At 54.3% G+C, this 14,475-nt stretch overlaps 1 protein-coding gene across 1 annotated transcript in view; it reads left to right on the top strand.

Annotated features, from left to right (window-relative positions):
• Nucleotides 1–8,309, top strand: part of LOC139605317 (uncharacterized) — an 850,331-nt gene extending 842,022 nt beyond the window's left edge. Inside the window, 1 exon segment of the mRNA XM_071456679.1 lies at nt 7,831–8,309. Coding sequence (XP_071312780.1) covers nt 7,831–8,309 — 479 coding nt within the window.
• Nucleotides 8,310–14,475: the final 6,166 nt, after the last annotated feature.

Below are 14,475 nucleotides of genomic sequence, written 5' to 3'. Positions count from 1 at the left end.
TCACCCGGGTACCACAGCAAGGACAAGGTGGATTTGTTATCAGGAACAGTCACAGTAAGGATGTCTTCCAGTGTCTGTTCCCTGTGGTTCTCTGTCTGAGCTGGGGATGTCGCCGGCTTGGTGTCGTTCTCCGGCTCAGCAGGTGATGTTTCTGGTGTGCCCTCAGTCTCACAATTGCTGTTTCTCTACCTGTTGTCAAGCACAAACGATTCACAGTTCCTCGGAAGGCAGATCTTCAGTCTCACACTTGGCCGTGGTGCAAACTGTTCCTAGACCTCAGGCAGCCTGCTCAAACCCTCCCAGCTTGCGGGAAAATGAGCACATTCAAAGTTATTCATAAACAAGTCCAATCTAGAAAACTCTAAGTTCACCAGAGAAGCCAATTCACATACTGGGGGGGTGAGATGGTAAATTTTTCAACACTAGGTCTACCCAGATTTTAGACAACAGGTCTAGCTGGTGTTTAGAAAATAAAATCACCAGGTTTACCTTGCAAAATTGAGAGAAGGTGTCCAGTTGTAGACCCTGGGACACCAGGTCACCTAGTTATCTTTAGAGGTTTTGTTTTAAAATGGTTCCCCATTTTATGGCTCCGGATAGTAAATTTACCACAAGTTTAGGAGAGGTAGAATAAGAAGGACAGAGCAAGGACATAGCAATCTTTTGCCCACTTTAAAATCCTGGAGTCAGATCTTGGGCAAAGAGCCACCCAGCTCTTACTGTTTGTTTCAGGAGGATGACATTTCAACAGGAGGACGTTGAACTGGCCATCCCCACCACCTCTGTGCTGGGGCAGAGATCGACTGGGTTCCATTACACAGGGTTTCCAGCAGGACCATGAGGAGGTGCAATCACTGCAGCAATGCCCAGTTTGTAACTATACTCTCAAAAACTGCCTTAAGAGAGTCATAGTTACTCCCGCCTTTTGCCTGCACTTCATTGAATTTCTTCACTTTGACATTCAGAGCACTGGGCAGCAATCCCATCGCATCATCACCCACCTCAGGCCTTTGGGATGCTTTGTTTTAATTAAACAGTCAGATTCCCCTGGTTTGCACCAGTTCTAAGCTGGCTGCTGGGTGCTGGCCAAGGTGGGGCACTGGCCCAGGGACCCCTGCCGGGGACCCTCCCCTGCATGAACTGCTCAGCCAACGCCTTTTCCCAGCAGTTGACAGCAGGGCATGGAGCGACAGCTACGGCTTGATCATAGCCAGGTGTTCCACAGCAGCTGGGAGTCTCACAGCAGCCAGGTACAGCTTGGCAACAGGCACGGGCAGCTCCATAGCAGCCAGGAATGGCTCCGCAGCCAGGCACCCCCTCACAGTGCCAGGGCGCTCTCCCGCCGGGGCCGGGCACTGTCTCGCCGTGGCTGGGCACAGCTGTAGGGGCGCTTTCAGTCACAGCAAAGCACAGAGAGGTGGTTCCAGCACAGGCAGAGATGGCTACAGGGGCAGCAGCATGGCACAGAGGACCTGGAATCTTGCAGGGGCCGGGCACCGCTTCTGAGATCTCAGCTGGTGTGGCAGGGCCTGGTGGAGGGGCAGCAAAGCCCGCTCCATGGCCAGGCACTGTCCTGCAGGAGCAAGGCATCTCACAGTGGTGGCAGCTGGGTGCCTTGCAGCAGCTGCAGTGGCAAAGCGCCTCCCTGCTGCTACCAAGTGCTGCTTCTGGGGTTCCAGCTGCGGCAGCAGGGCACAGCAGAGTGGCAGAGTGCCTGTTCAATGTGGCTCTGCAGCATGACGTCTCTCCACCCTCTGGATCAGCAGCAGCGCGCTCCATTGACAACCCGCGCTGGGCTTGGGTGGCTGCGGCAGTTTCTGCCAGCAGGGCAGAACAAGGGGCAGCAGAGGGCACAGCAGCACAGCAGCCAGTCCTTTCAGGTGTCTTGGCAGCCATGGCAGGGCACAGAGGGGCTGCAGGGTGCTCATTTAACACAGCCAGGCTTCTCGGGGCGCCTCCACCACTGACCCCAGGGACGGCACACTCAGCTGGCAGCGCCCTCCCGCCTGGGGCAGCAGCACGGCCCCGGGTGACCAGGGGACATCCTGCTGGGCAAACACCTCCACCAGGGGTGGCAGCACAGTCCTGGGGGCAGCAGGGCACTCCCCGGGCAGGTCACCCTCACCTGGGGAGGCTCCACGGCTCTGCCTGGTGGCCTCCGGGTGGGCTGTGCCTTCTGCACTCATTCTCTTCCCTTGCTCACCCAGCACAGCCTCTGCTCTCCCTGCTGCCTCCCCCAGCGCCCTGCTTTCACTGTTAGCCTTGGTGGAGAGCCAGTGAATGCTCCATCCTTGGAAACGTTCCTGCTTGGATAGGCTCTGAGCAACATGATGGAGTGAAAGATGCCTCTGCTCCCACCCCACAGCAGGCCCTGTGGTGTCAGCTACAGGAGTAGTTGGGGTCTCCTGTAGGATGCAATTCCCCCAGAGAGCAGAGAGAACACAAAGCACCACAGCTGGCAGGAACATCCTCCCATGGAGATGTGAATATTCTGGATCAACAGGCTCAGGCTGCCCAGCTTTGCCTCTTTGTAGACGGACACAAGTGTCAGAAGTGACTGAGAACCAGGAGGCCCCACAGTGTCTCTGAGTCCCCTTGGTTCCCTGAGATCACACAGTGTCCCAGGGTCCCTTTGGTTCCATGAGGCCCCACAATGTCACAAGGATCCCTGGACAACACAAGGCCCTGAGATATCTCAATGGATCCTTGGTTCCAACTGTCCTCACTGAGTCACAAGGGCCTCTGGATTCCATGAGACCCCACAGTGTCACAGTGTCCCTTTGGTTCCACAAGCCACAGGGTCACAACGGCTCCTGAGCATCTTCAGGCACCTCAGTCTCAGGGCATCCCCTCAGTTCCATGAACTCCACAGTGTCACAATGTCCCCTTGGTTCCATTTAGTCCTGTAGAGTCACAAGGATTCCTGGGAAGCATGAGGCCCTGAGGTATCACAATGGATGGTTCCATGAAGCCCCAGAGTTTCACAGTCTCCTCTTGGTTCCATGGATTCTACAAGACCCTGGAGTGTCACAGGGCTCCTATAGTCCCATGAGTCTCCAGAGTGTGAACAATGTCCCCAGGAGGCACTGCAGTGTCACAGAGGAGCAGCACTGCAGTGGGCACAGCACCAGGGCAGGTTTGGCAGTGTTCCCATGTCTGTGACACAACAGCAGTGGCAACACCAATGTTCCCCTCTCTATGATATCACATCACTTCAAGATCGAGCATTCCCCTGTCTGTGACACCACAGGGGTGGCAGCCACAGTGTTCCCCACTCTGTGACACCACAGCTGTGGCAGGACCATGTCCCCCTCTCTGTGACACCACAGCAGTGACAATTCAAACGTTCCCCTGTCTGTCACACAACAAGGGTGGCAATTCCAATGTTCCCCTCCCTGTGACAGAAAAGAGGTGGCAGCCCTAAAATTCCCCTCTCTGTGACATCACAGTGATGGCTGCCCCAGTGTCCCCCTCTCTGTGACACCACATCGGAGGCAATCCTGACCTTCCACTCTCTGTGACACCACAGCTGTGGCAGCCCTAAATCCCTTCTCTGTGACACCACAATGGTGAAAGCCACAACGTTCCACTCTCTAGGACACCACAGTGGTTGCAGCCCCACTGTTCCTGTCTCTGTGACAACACAGCTGTGCCAGTCCTCGTCCCCCTCTCTGTGACACCACAGAGGTGGCACCCGCAGTGTTCCTCTCTTTATGACACCAACACAGTGGCAGAACAAAGATTCCCTTCTCTATGAGAAAACAGTGGTGGCAGCCCCAACATTCCAATCTCTCTGACATCACTTTGGTGGCTAACCCAACATTGCCCTGTCTATGAAAACACAGTAGTAGCAGCCCCAACGTTCCCCTCTCTGTGACACCACAGAGGTGGCACCCCCAGCATTCTCCTCTCTATGACAGCACCACAGTGGCAGCCCCAACATTCCCCTCTCTGTGACACCACAGGGGTGGCAGCCCCAAATGCTCCCCTGTCTGTGATACCCCAGCAGTGACTCCCAACACATTCCCCTGCCTGTGACACCACTGCATTGGCAGTCCCAACATTGACTTCTTTATGACACCACAGCGGGGGCAGCCCCAAGATTAGCCTCTCCATGAGAAACCAGGGGTAGCAGCCCCAAGGTTACCCTGTCTTTGAGCTCACAAGGATGGCAGCCCCAATGTTCTCCTCTCTATGACATCACTGGGGGCAGTGGAAGCCCCAATGTCACTGCATGACTGATAAGAACTACAGGATCCCATTGTTCTCCCCATTCTACTACAGAACCCCCGTTCTCCTCTCTATGACAACAAAACACTGGCAGCCACAGTGTTCCCTTCTATGACTACAGCAGCAGCCACCCCAACATTTCCCTCTCTGTGACACCACAGCTGTGGCAGTCCCGTTGTCCCAGTCTCTGTGACACCACAGTGGTTGCTGCCTGAATGTTCCCCTCTCTGTGACACTGCAGCTGTGGCAGCAGCACTAGAACAGAAGCAGCAGCCATGGAACACCGGGGGAGCAGGGGAGGAGCAGAGAAGCTGTTTAAACCTGCTCTGCACTGAACACCCAGAACACCACCGGCAGCTCCTACCTGTGGCCCACTGGACCAGGCCTGGGCTGTGGCATTTCCAGTGCTGGAGAGACAGATAAGAGAATGAGTGAGCTGAGCTACAGCCCACAGAGGGACTTTCTGAGTTTGTCCTCTCTTTTGGAGAGGCAAGAGGTTTATTGTTTAATACTGTTCATTTGTTGTGCTGGTGAATGCTTTGCCTGGTAAATAAACAGTTTTTTCCCCTTTCCTCCATGGAAATCTTTTCCCAATCCGGTTGGGGGAGGGGCTTCTTAAATCTGCTTTCTAGAGGAAACTCTTTTAGAGATTTTCTCCCAAATTTGCCCCATACGAGGCCAGGATGGTGGGAAGAGGGGGGACATCCAAGTGGTTGAACTGGGGTGAGGCTGGAGAAGGGGACCCCAAAACCCCCCAGCATCCCTAAGCAGGACCCTTGAGGATCCCCAGCAGCCCTGAGACGGGGGACCACCAGGACCCCAGAGGGATGAGACTGGACATGGGACACTCCTGGTGGCTTTTTTTGATTTACTCTTCATTTTTGAAGGTTTTTATGGACACCAGATGGCTTCTAGAGATGGACTTGGGTAGGAGGAATCCCCAACCCAAGGCATTAACACCTTGTTTTTCCCCAAACCAGGATTTTCCCCAAAACATCCCACAGTGACATCCCCACTGTCCTGCTCTGGGTGAGCTCAGTCCCAAACCTGACCCTGATCCTGGTCTCAATCTCACTCCATGTTCAGACACACTCACAGTTCTGAATTTATTCTTATCCCAGCCCCACACTCATCTAGCTCCAGATCCAATCCCAACCCCAGCCCTAAAGCCAATCCCATGTCTAGCCTTAACCCGAATCCCAGCTCTAATCCAAATCTCAGCCCCAACTCCAAGCCCAGCCCCAATTCCAGCCCCTTCCTAAATCGTCAGCCCCAAACCAAATCCCAGGTTCAGCTTTTCTGGGGCTTTGGGGGTGTCTCTGTCCCTGTGCCCCCGATGATGTTTGGGTGGGGTCACAGCAGGGCTGAGAGGGACAGAGACCCCCCCCGGCCTCCCCAGGGGTGAGAAGGTGGCAGAGCCCCCCCAGCCCCGAGCAGCCTCAGCGGTGAGAGGGACACAGAGCCCCTGGTGCCCAGCCCTGCACAGGCATTGCCTGAGGCCAGAGGGATGGAGACCCCCCGAGCATCCCCCAGGGCCAGGGGACAGAGAGCCCCGAGCATCCCCTGGGCTGAGAGGGACAGAGACTGCCCCAAGCACCCCCTGGCACAGGGGTGAGAGGGAGGGAGACCCCCCAGGCATTCCCTGGAGTGAGAATGATGGAGACCCCTGGGGAATGGCCTGGGGTGACAGGGACAGGGACACCCCTGGGGAATGGCCTGGGGTGACAGGGACAGGGACACCTCTGGGGAATGGCCTGGGATGACAGGGACAGGGACACCCCCCTGGGGAATAGTCTGGGGTGAGAGGGATGGGGACAACCCTGGGGAATGGCCTGGGGTGAGAGGGACAGGGACACCCATGGGGAATGGCCTGGGGTGACAGGGACAGCGACAACCCTGGGGAATGGCCTGGGGTGCCAGGGACGGGGACAAACCCTCCCAAGCCCCTCTCAAGCATCCCCCAGTCTGAGAGGCTCAGTGACCCCTTGAGCATTCCCTGGGCACTGGACAAAGTGAAATTGTTTCATGACAAACATCAAACTTAAGCCTACAGAAAATGCCTTGAATTTGCTCTTCCCACAAGTAACTTGTGGTGGAAACAAGAACAAATCCCAAAATTTAATAAACTGACAGTAGAAGCAATTCTGTGGCAATTCCAAAATCCATTGGTCCTGCAGAGCTCCAGCTCAGCTGCTGGCACATTCTGATAAAAGAAAAGTGGAAATTCGGCCAAATACATTGCGATACCTCTTTTATGAAAAGAGTATGAAAAGGAAGGGAAAGCTCTGTGTAGATGTCACAAAGGTGACAGGGACAAAGAAAAAAAATTATTCTTAGATTTGGCAAAGCCCCTGGCCTGTGAAAAAGAAAAGGGGGGACAGCCAGGGACTGAGAGGGACAGAGATCTCCCCTGGAGTGGTCCAAGTGTGACATTGTCCCCTGTGTGTGTGGCCTTCCCAGGGTGGGGGTTTTACACCTGAGCCAGTTTGGATAAGGGGGGTGGTGTTCACCCCCTGAGCAGGGATTCCCCCACTGTTTCAGGTTGCAATGTAAGATGGAACCAAATGCATGTTTTCAATCCCCATCTTCATCAACTGCTATAAACAGGTGGGGCAGTGTTCTTTATCTCTTCAATGACTCAGCCCTGATAACGCCCTCCAGGGGAGATATCTTCTGCAAATGGGCCATTGTGTGTCACTGCAGGACTGATAAAATTCCATCATCCCATTGTGGGATGCTCCACCCAGGGGGAGGATCCAAGCATTCCTACCTGGATATAAGCTGAGCATTGCAACACCAGGAGCAGCTTGCCTACTGGATTCCCAGAGGACAAGAGCTCCAGAACCACCACTGGACCTTCAGAGGAAGACCAGACCCTTCTACAGGATCACTGCTTGGACAGAATCACGTTCATCACTCCAACAGGACTGCAGCCACCATTTAATGGGACTGCTGCCACCACCCTGAGCAACAGGGTGTCAGGTTATATCCTGACTCTGTCAGTTTAAGGCAGCGTTTCTGTATCATTGCCTTGATCTTCATTTTCTTATTAAATTGTACTCCTGGTTTAGACCCTCCCCAGGTTTGCCTTCAAACCAGTATAAAATCCAGTGTGCTCATCCCTTGTTTTCCTCCCAAAAGAGAATTTCCAATCTTCAGTTCTTGGCCAGATGGAGGAGGAGGCTGTGAGGAAGACGAAGGAGCCCTGGGACACCCTGGCAGGTGAGGAGGAAGTCAGTGCCCCTTTCCCCCTCTCTCATGCTCCATCTCCCAGCCCAGCACGGCCCCCGGCTGCAGGACGAACCCGGTGTCAACCCCGTCCTGCTGGGGATGCTCTGGGGGGATCTCCTTCCCCTTCCCTCTGGCACGGAGGCAAATCCCATAATCTCCTTGTCCTTCCTCCCCCAGGGAAGAAGCTGAGGATGGAGACCAGGGACGACAAATCTCTACAGCAGAACCTCATGGAAGAGGCTGTTTTGAGTGATTCCAGAGCGGTGGAATCCAACAGGGAGGAAAATCCCCAGAGATTGTACAGGAAGAGGATCTACAAACCCAGCCCAGGGTGCTCTGAGGAGGAAAGACCCACCCTGAGCCAGGAAGGTGGACAGAGCTTCAGCCAGAGCTCAGAGCTGGTGGCCCATGAGCAGCTTCATGATGGGGAGAAGCTCTACAAGTGCTTGGCGTGTGGAAAGAGCTTCAGGAAGAGCTCCCACCTGATCCGCCACCAGATGATCCACACTGGGGAATGGGCCTACGAGTGTGGGGAGTGTGGGAAGGGCTTCAGCTGCAGCTCAGATCTCATCAGGCACCAACGCATCCACACTGGGGAGAGGCCCTACGAGTGTCCCCAGTGTCAGAAGAGGTTTCAGACCAGCTCCAGTCTCCTCCTGCATGAGCGGATTCACACTGAGGAGAGGCCCTTCCACTGCCCTGACTGCGGGAAGGGCTTCAAGCACAACTCCCACCTCATCACCCACCGGCGCATCCACACTGGGGAGAGGCCCTACGAGTGTTCCCAGTGTGGGAAGAGCTTCACCAGCAGCTCTAACTTGACAAGACACCAACGGAGTCACTGGTAAGAGACGCCCTGCAAATGCCCCAAGTGCAGGAGGAGCTTTGTGCCCAGCTCCAGCTTCAACCCCCATGGGAAAACCCATGTTGGAAAGAGCCCGGGTGATCCATGTTCCCTCTGATCCATGCTGGGAAGACACCTGTACCTTTTCCTTCCCCTGCCAATGACATGGTGTGGAATGAAGAACATGAGGGTCTGGCCATGGCCATGTGATTACATTCACTCCCACCTGAGAACATTGCCAGGGGCAGGAAAGGGACTCTCTCTCCCTGAGGAGAAGGGTGTCCTTTCCAGGGAGGGGAAATACGAAACTGGGAAGACCCAGTGAGTTGATGTTGTAATTTTCCCTGTAAACAGTTTTATTTATCCCTTCTGTTATCAATATTGTTTCTGTTCTGTTTGTTCCTTATCTCATTACTGTTCCAAATAAATTGTTCTTAACCCAGCCCGGGATCTTTGCCTTTTGTGCTTTCCATGGGAGGTGGGAGCGCAGCGAGGGCAGCGTGGTTTTAGCGGGAGCAGGAAATTGGGGAATCCCATTCCTGAAGCCTGGCCCATGGAAACCGAGCATCCCAGCTGGTGCCAGCCCTGGTGGCCATGGCAGCAGCCTTGGGAGCGGGTCCCTGGCTGGGGCTGTGGGAACCTCTTCCCTCTGGTGCCCAGGGACAGGAGTGGAGGGAAGGGCTGCAGCTGAGCCAGGACAGGCTCAGGTTGGATGTCAGGAAAAGGTTTTTGCCCAGAGGCTGCTGGGGCCCTGGCCAGGCTCCCCAGGGAAGGGTCCCAGCTCCAGGGCTCTCTGAGCTGCAGCAGCCCAGGCTGGCATTGTTGGGGTGTTTGGCCAGCGCTGCCAGGTGTTGGTGTTTGGCCAGCACTGCCAGGCCCAGGCTGGCATTGTTGGGGTGTCCTGTGCAGGGCCAGCAGTTGGACTGCAGGATCCTGATGGGTCCCTCCCAGCTCAGCCAATTCTGTGGTTCTGGGATGCCATGAGCCTGGGGATGGGCTGCCAATGGTTGCCATGGCAACAGGCTCTGGCTGCAGGCCTGAGCTGGTGTCCATGGCAACCACCCCTGGCATGGGGTCTCCATGGAGCTGCCAAGGGACTGAGCATAGCAACAGGGGGCTGGTGATGGTTGCCATGGAAACTGACCATAGCAACAGGGGGCTGGGGATGGTTGCCATGGAAACTGACCATAGCAACAGGGGGCTGGGGATGGTTGCCTGCTAAGGATCAGATGTGTCACAGACCCTCAGAGGGGCTCCATGGGGACTTTCCAAGAGTCTCCAGGCTGTTCCACAGCTGGAATGTCACAGGCACAGACAGGGGCTCCATGGAGACCTCCCAGGGCTTTCTGGGGATGGTAAAGAGCCCTGTGGTCAGAGGCAGTCACAGCCATTCCATGGTGACATCCCAGGGCACCTTGGGCTGCAAAGGCACCCATCTGTCACAGGCACTCACGGGGGCTCCACGGTGACATCCCAGGAGTCCCCAGGCTGCCAAAGAGCCGGGATGGCCCAGACACTCACAGGGGTTCCTGTCATGGGCACAGTGGGAGCTTCGGGCAAAAGCTTTATTTCTTTATTGGAGAAACTCCAAACGTGAGATGGAGAAATGACACCCAGCAGCCACCATGGATCCTCAAACCTCTGCAGGGCCCCTGGACTTCTCAAATTCCTTCTAAGAGAGGAGACTGGCAGCGATTGGGTTCAATCCCAGCCCCAGAATTTGTCAAAGGTTTATATGTAAAAGATGGGACAGGTTGAATCCAACTTTAATAAAATTTGTCCCACAGGATTAATGATAAAATACCAGCTATATTTATATAAATAGGGCTCTGATTGATTCTGATCATGATTAGACAGAAAGATCTTAACCAGAGTTATTTACTCCACAGTGCAGGAACTATAACAATTATTAGAATATTGTGCTCTAGGCAGCAATTTTGAAGTCAACAGGGCCTTGCTGGAGTGGTTTGAGCCCATTGCAGGCAGAGCCTCCTGCTCCAGCAGGAACTGCCTTTCCTGTGCCATCAGTAGGGTAGGTCCTGCTGCAGGAAAAGCCCCAGGCCAGCCCCAGCACAGGGAAGGCCTCGGGCACAAGGGCAGAGTGCCGTGCTGGGAGCTGTGCCAGGGAGAGCCTGAGGCACCAAAGGCACCTTGGCAGCAGCAGCTGCTTGCAGGCCATGTCCAGAAGCCTCCCTTGGCAGCCCGGCCTGGTGGCCACCACTGCAGAGCTGCTGCCTCAGGGCTCATTCCTGGCTGGCCTCTGAAAAGCCACTTCTGCTCCAGGAGCCTGACTGGGAAGCCATTGGCCCCAGCACCTTGGGGACAAGATATCAATGACAAAACTCTTCATGCCAGCAGAGACAAGGCAGGGGCAGAGCAAAGGGCAGAGCCAGGCCCGGGGGACAGGGCTGCCATGGTGATGGCTGTGAGGTCCCTGCCCCTGCAGCAGCCTGGCTGCCCTCAGCAGACATTCTGGGCAGAAGCCTTGTGAGGACACCCAGCACAGCAGAGAACCCACACTACAGGAATTCTGTCACTGGGGAGGGCAGGGGGTTTCACTGGGTCAGGCTGCACAAAGTTCCTGCTCTTGGACAATTCCTAGAATGGGGCATCCAATTCTCTGGAAATACAGTTGCAGTTTTGTGCCACTTTCATCATTGTAAAATATTTCCTCCTTCTAACAAAGGTAAATCCACCCTTGTTCATTTTAAAGATATTGACCCTTGTTCTGTCACTTGCAAGATTTGGGAGAAAATACCTTTGACCACAATTTTTCCTTTTTCACAGACCTTATTTTTTTTCCAAAAATCTCCCAAGATGGGGTTTGGAGGCCTTGTCGTAAAACCAGCAGGGACAGTCTGCAGGCTCTGGGCGCCGGAGTGAGGAAACTTGTTGCAGACATCTTTTCAATAAAAATCCTTTCTGAGAAGCTAAGAGGCCTCAGAGACAGAATGTAAACAATGGTTATCTACTGCTGTGGAATGCAACAGGTCCACCTGTGATTGGCCCATCTTGGATGTTTATAATTAATAGCCAATCAAGGACCAAGCTATCTCGGACAGAGTCCGTGAAAGCTGCCTTTGTTATCTTTCTTTTCTTTTCTATTCTTAGCTTAGTTAGCTTCTGAGAAAACCTGTCATTCTTTTTCATTTTAGTATAGTTATAATGTAATATATATATATCATAAAAAAATAAATCAAGCCTTCTGAACACGGAGTCAACATTCTCGTCTCTCCCTTCACCTGAAAACCCCTGTGACCATGGTCACAGAAACTGAGGACAGAACAGGAATAGCCTGGGAGGGATTGAAGGGCAGTTTCAGAGAGGCTGGAGCTTTTTCTTCATAGCGGGAATGAGCCTGAAGAAGACATAATAGCACCAAGGGCAGCTGGGGAGGCCCAGAGTGGACACCAGGAGAAAGGAATTTCCCTGCCAGGGCAGGGCTGTGGTGCAGCACGTCCCCCAGCAGGAGCCTGGAGCAGCCCAAGGCTTTGTGTGGGCAGGCAGAGGCAGGCAGGAGGCAGAGCTGTCAGCAAAGGAAGGGCCCAGCCAGGTGGGGCAGCCGGGGGATGCCGACAGCCTGCAGGGACAGAGGCGCAGGTTTGCTCAGCACCAGAGACACCTTTGCCTTGCTTGTCCCCACCTGTCATCCACTGCCACCAGTGTTCTGCTCTACCTGGAACCTGGGGACGCTTTCTCAGTCCTGTCCCTCAGAAGGATCTATATAAATTATGAGAAACTTCAGTGTTTCAGCCTCTTTTTGAGTCCCTGAGAAGTTCTTTGAGCACACTCTGAGGGACTGAGTCTGATGCAAAGGGCACCAAAGCCCCAGAGGGCCATTAAAGTCCTTGTGCTGTGTCTGTGCTGCAGAGCTGGGCTGGGCTCCTGGCCCAGAGGCAGCTCCTGGCAAGGGCAGCAGAGCTGCAGAGAGACAGCTCTGGCCAGGAGCAGCTCCTGTGCACAGCCCAGCAGGGCTGGGGCACTGCCAGGGCCCCTCAGGGACACCAGCAGGGCACAGACAGAGCTCCCAGGGGCTCAGCACTGGCAGGGGCTGTGGCATGGCCCAGAGGGGGCTGTGTCACAGCAGCTCCTCTGTGGCTGTGTCATGGAGGCACAGAGCAGCTGGGATGTCAGCAAGGGGCTGTGTGACATCACAGAGTGGGCTTTGTGAGGTCACAGATTGGGCTATGACATCACAAAGTTTGTTGTGTGAGGTCACTGAGCCGCTACAGCATCATAGAGGGAACTGTGTGACATCACAGAGCAGGCTGTGATGTCATGGCATGGCTGTATGACATCACAGCGCAGGCTGTGAGGTCACAGTGCTGTGTGGCACTTTGAATAGCGTGCTGTGACATTACACAGTGTCAGTATGACATCACAGAGCAGGTTTTGTGGCATCACGTAGGGGATTGTAACATCACACAGCTGTCTGTGACATCATAGTGTGAGGCCATAGAGCAGATCTTGCCATAATAGAGGGTGTCTCTGTGACATCAGAGAGTGGGTTGTGACATCACAGGGTGGCTGTGTAACATCATACAGCAGGCTGTGACATCACAGATCAGACTGTGACATCACAGGGTGACTTTGTGACATCACAGAGTATTCTGTGACATCACACTATAGATTTATGATATCAGCTGGTTCTGTGACATCACAAGGGGGCTGTGTGACATCCCAGGGTGGGCCGTGAAGTCACAGGATGTTGTGTAATATCAGGGGATGGCTATGTGACATCACAGGGGACTGTGTGACATCACAGGGGCTGTGTGACATCACAGGGGCTGTGTGACATCACAGGGGCTGTGTGAGGTCCCTGGGGAGGTCACTCTGCCCCGGCCCCCCTCACAGTTCCCCCCAGAGCAGTCCAACCCTGCTCGTGCACAGCGGGGTCCCCTGTCCCCCCGGGTCCCCCTGGCCCCGGCCCTGCAGCCTCCCCCAGAGGATGTTCCACGAGATTGACCCCAGAGCCTGACACGGGGACGGGGGGCCGGGGCCCTGGGGGTGGCACAGGGGGACAGGGACCCCCTGGCAGCGTCCCCGTGTCCCCCAGGGCCAGAGCCTGGGCCAGGGCTCCTTCACCCTGTTACCAATGAGGCCTTGAGAGCGCTGAAAAAATCCCCAGCAGGGGAGCAGCAAAAACCAGATTTAATATTAAGCAACAGCACCACAGAGTTCCTTGGCAAGAGTCACTCTGCTCCTGACTGGACACTTCAGGCTGAGCAGGGAAACAAAGCAACAACAAAAGAAAACAAAGTCTAGGCAATCAAACTAGAAATGAACTCAGAACTGCCCCTGTGTGTGTGTGTGACACAAGGACAGTGAGGGCAAGGATGAAAGGAATATGGCCCAAAAGCTTAACAGAGCTTAAACTTAACAGGACTTAACTTATACCTTAGTCTTAACTGATACCTTCAATTTCACAATTAAGCAAAAAACAGCATTTAGCAGGATTTAATCTAACTTTTGACCTATGACTTTGCAATTTAACAGAGGATTAACATTTAACAGTATTTGACTCAGCTTATAACTTATATTAAACATAGCAACTTAGGGAAACAACAACTCTTAGCGGTGTTTAGCTTCACTTAGACCTTGTGACTTAACCTTACCTACAGGCAATGTAGGTAAGGTTAAGTCATCCTGGCCACACTTGGCACCAACAGCTTTCTTTGGCAGTGTGAGAACAGGGATGTTGTGCTACTGAGGGAACAAAACCAGTTCCCAGGGCTGCTGCTACAGAAAGCAGGAGCTGGTTGGGCAGCAGCAGTGCCTGGAGCAGACAGTGTTTGTGAGGAGCTGCAGAGGAGCTGAGCCCAGGGGCTGTTGGCCAAGGCCCAGGCCCAAGGAGCATTTCTCAGCTGGCAGGGCGGCCTGAGAAGGGCAGGGGGGAATGCAGCAGCACAGGGCCCATGGAACCAAGGGACCATTGTGACACTGTGGAGCCTCATGGAATCATGGAGAGCACTGTGACATTGCTGGGCCTCATGGAACCATGGGGACCATACTGACACTCTGTGGCTCCATGGAATGCAGGGATCATTGTGACACTGAGAGGCCCCATCAAACCAAGAGTCCATTGTGACACTGTGGGGCCTCATGGAACCATAATGCCATTGTGACACTTTGGGGTGTCATGAGACTAAGGGGCCGTTATGACACTGTGA

The sequence above is a fragment of the Agelaius tricolor genome, unplaced genomic scaffold (assembly GCF_023055355.1).
Source record: "Agelaius tricolor isolate 1412-34295 unplaced genomic scaffold, bAgeTri1.0.p SCAF_64, whole genome shotgun sequence".
NCBI lineage: Eukaryota > Metazoa > Chordata > Aves > Passeriformes > Icteridae > Agelaius > Agelaius tricolor.
Note: the sequence above shows the minus strand (reverse complement) of the source record. Positions and strands in the feature narration are given on the sequence as shown.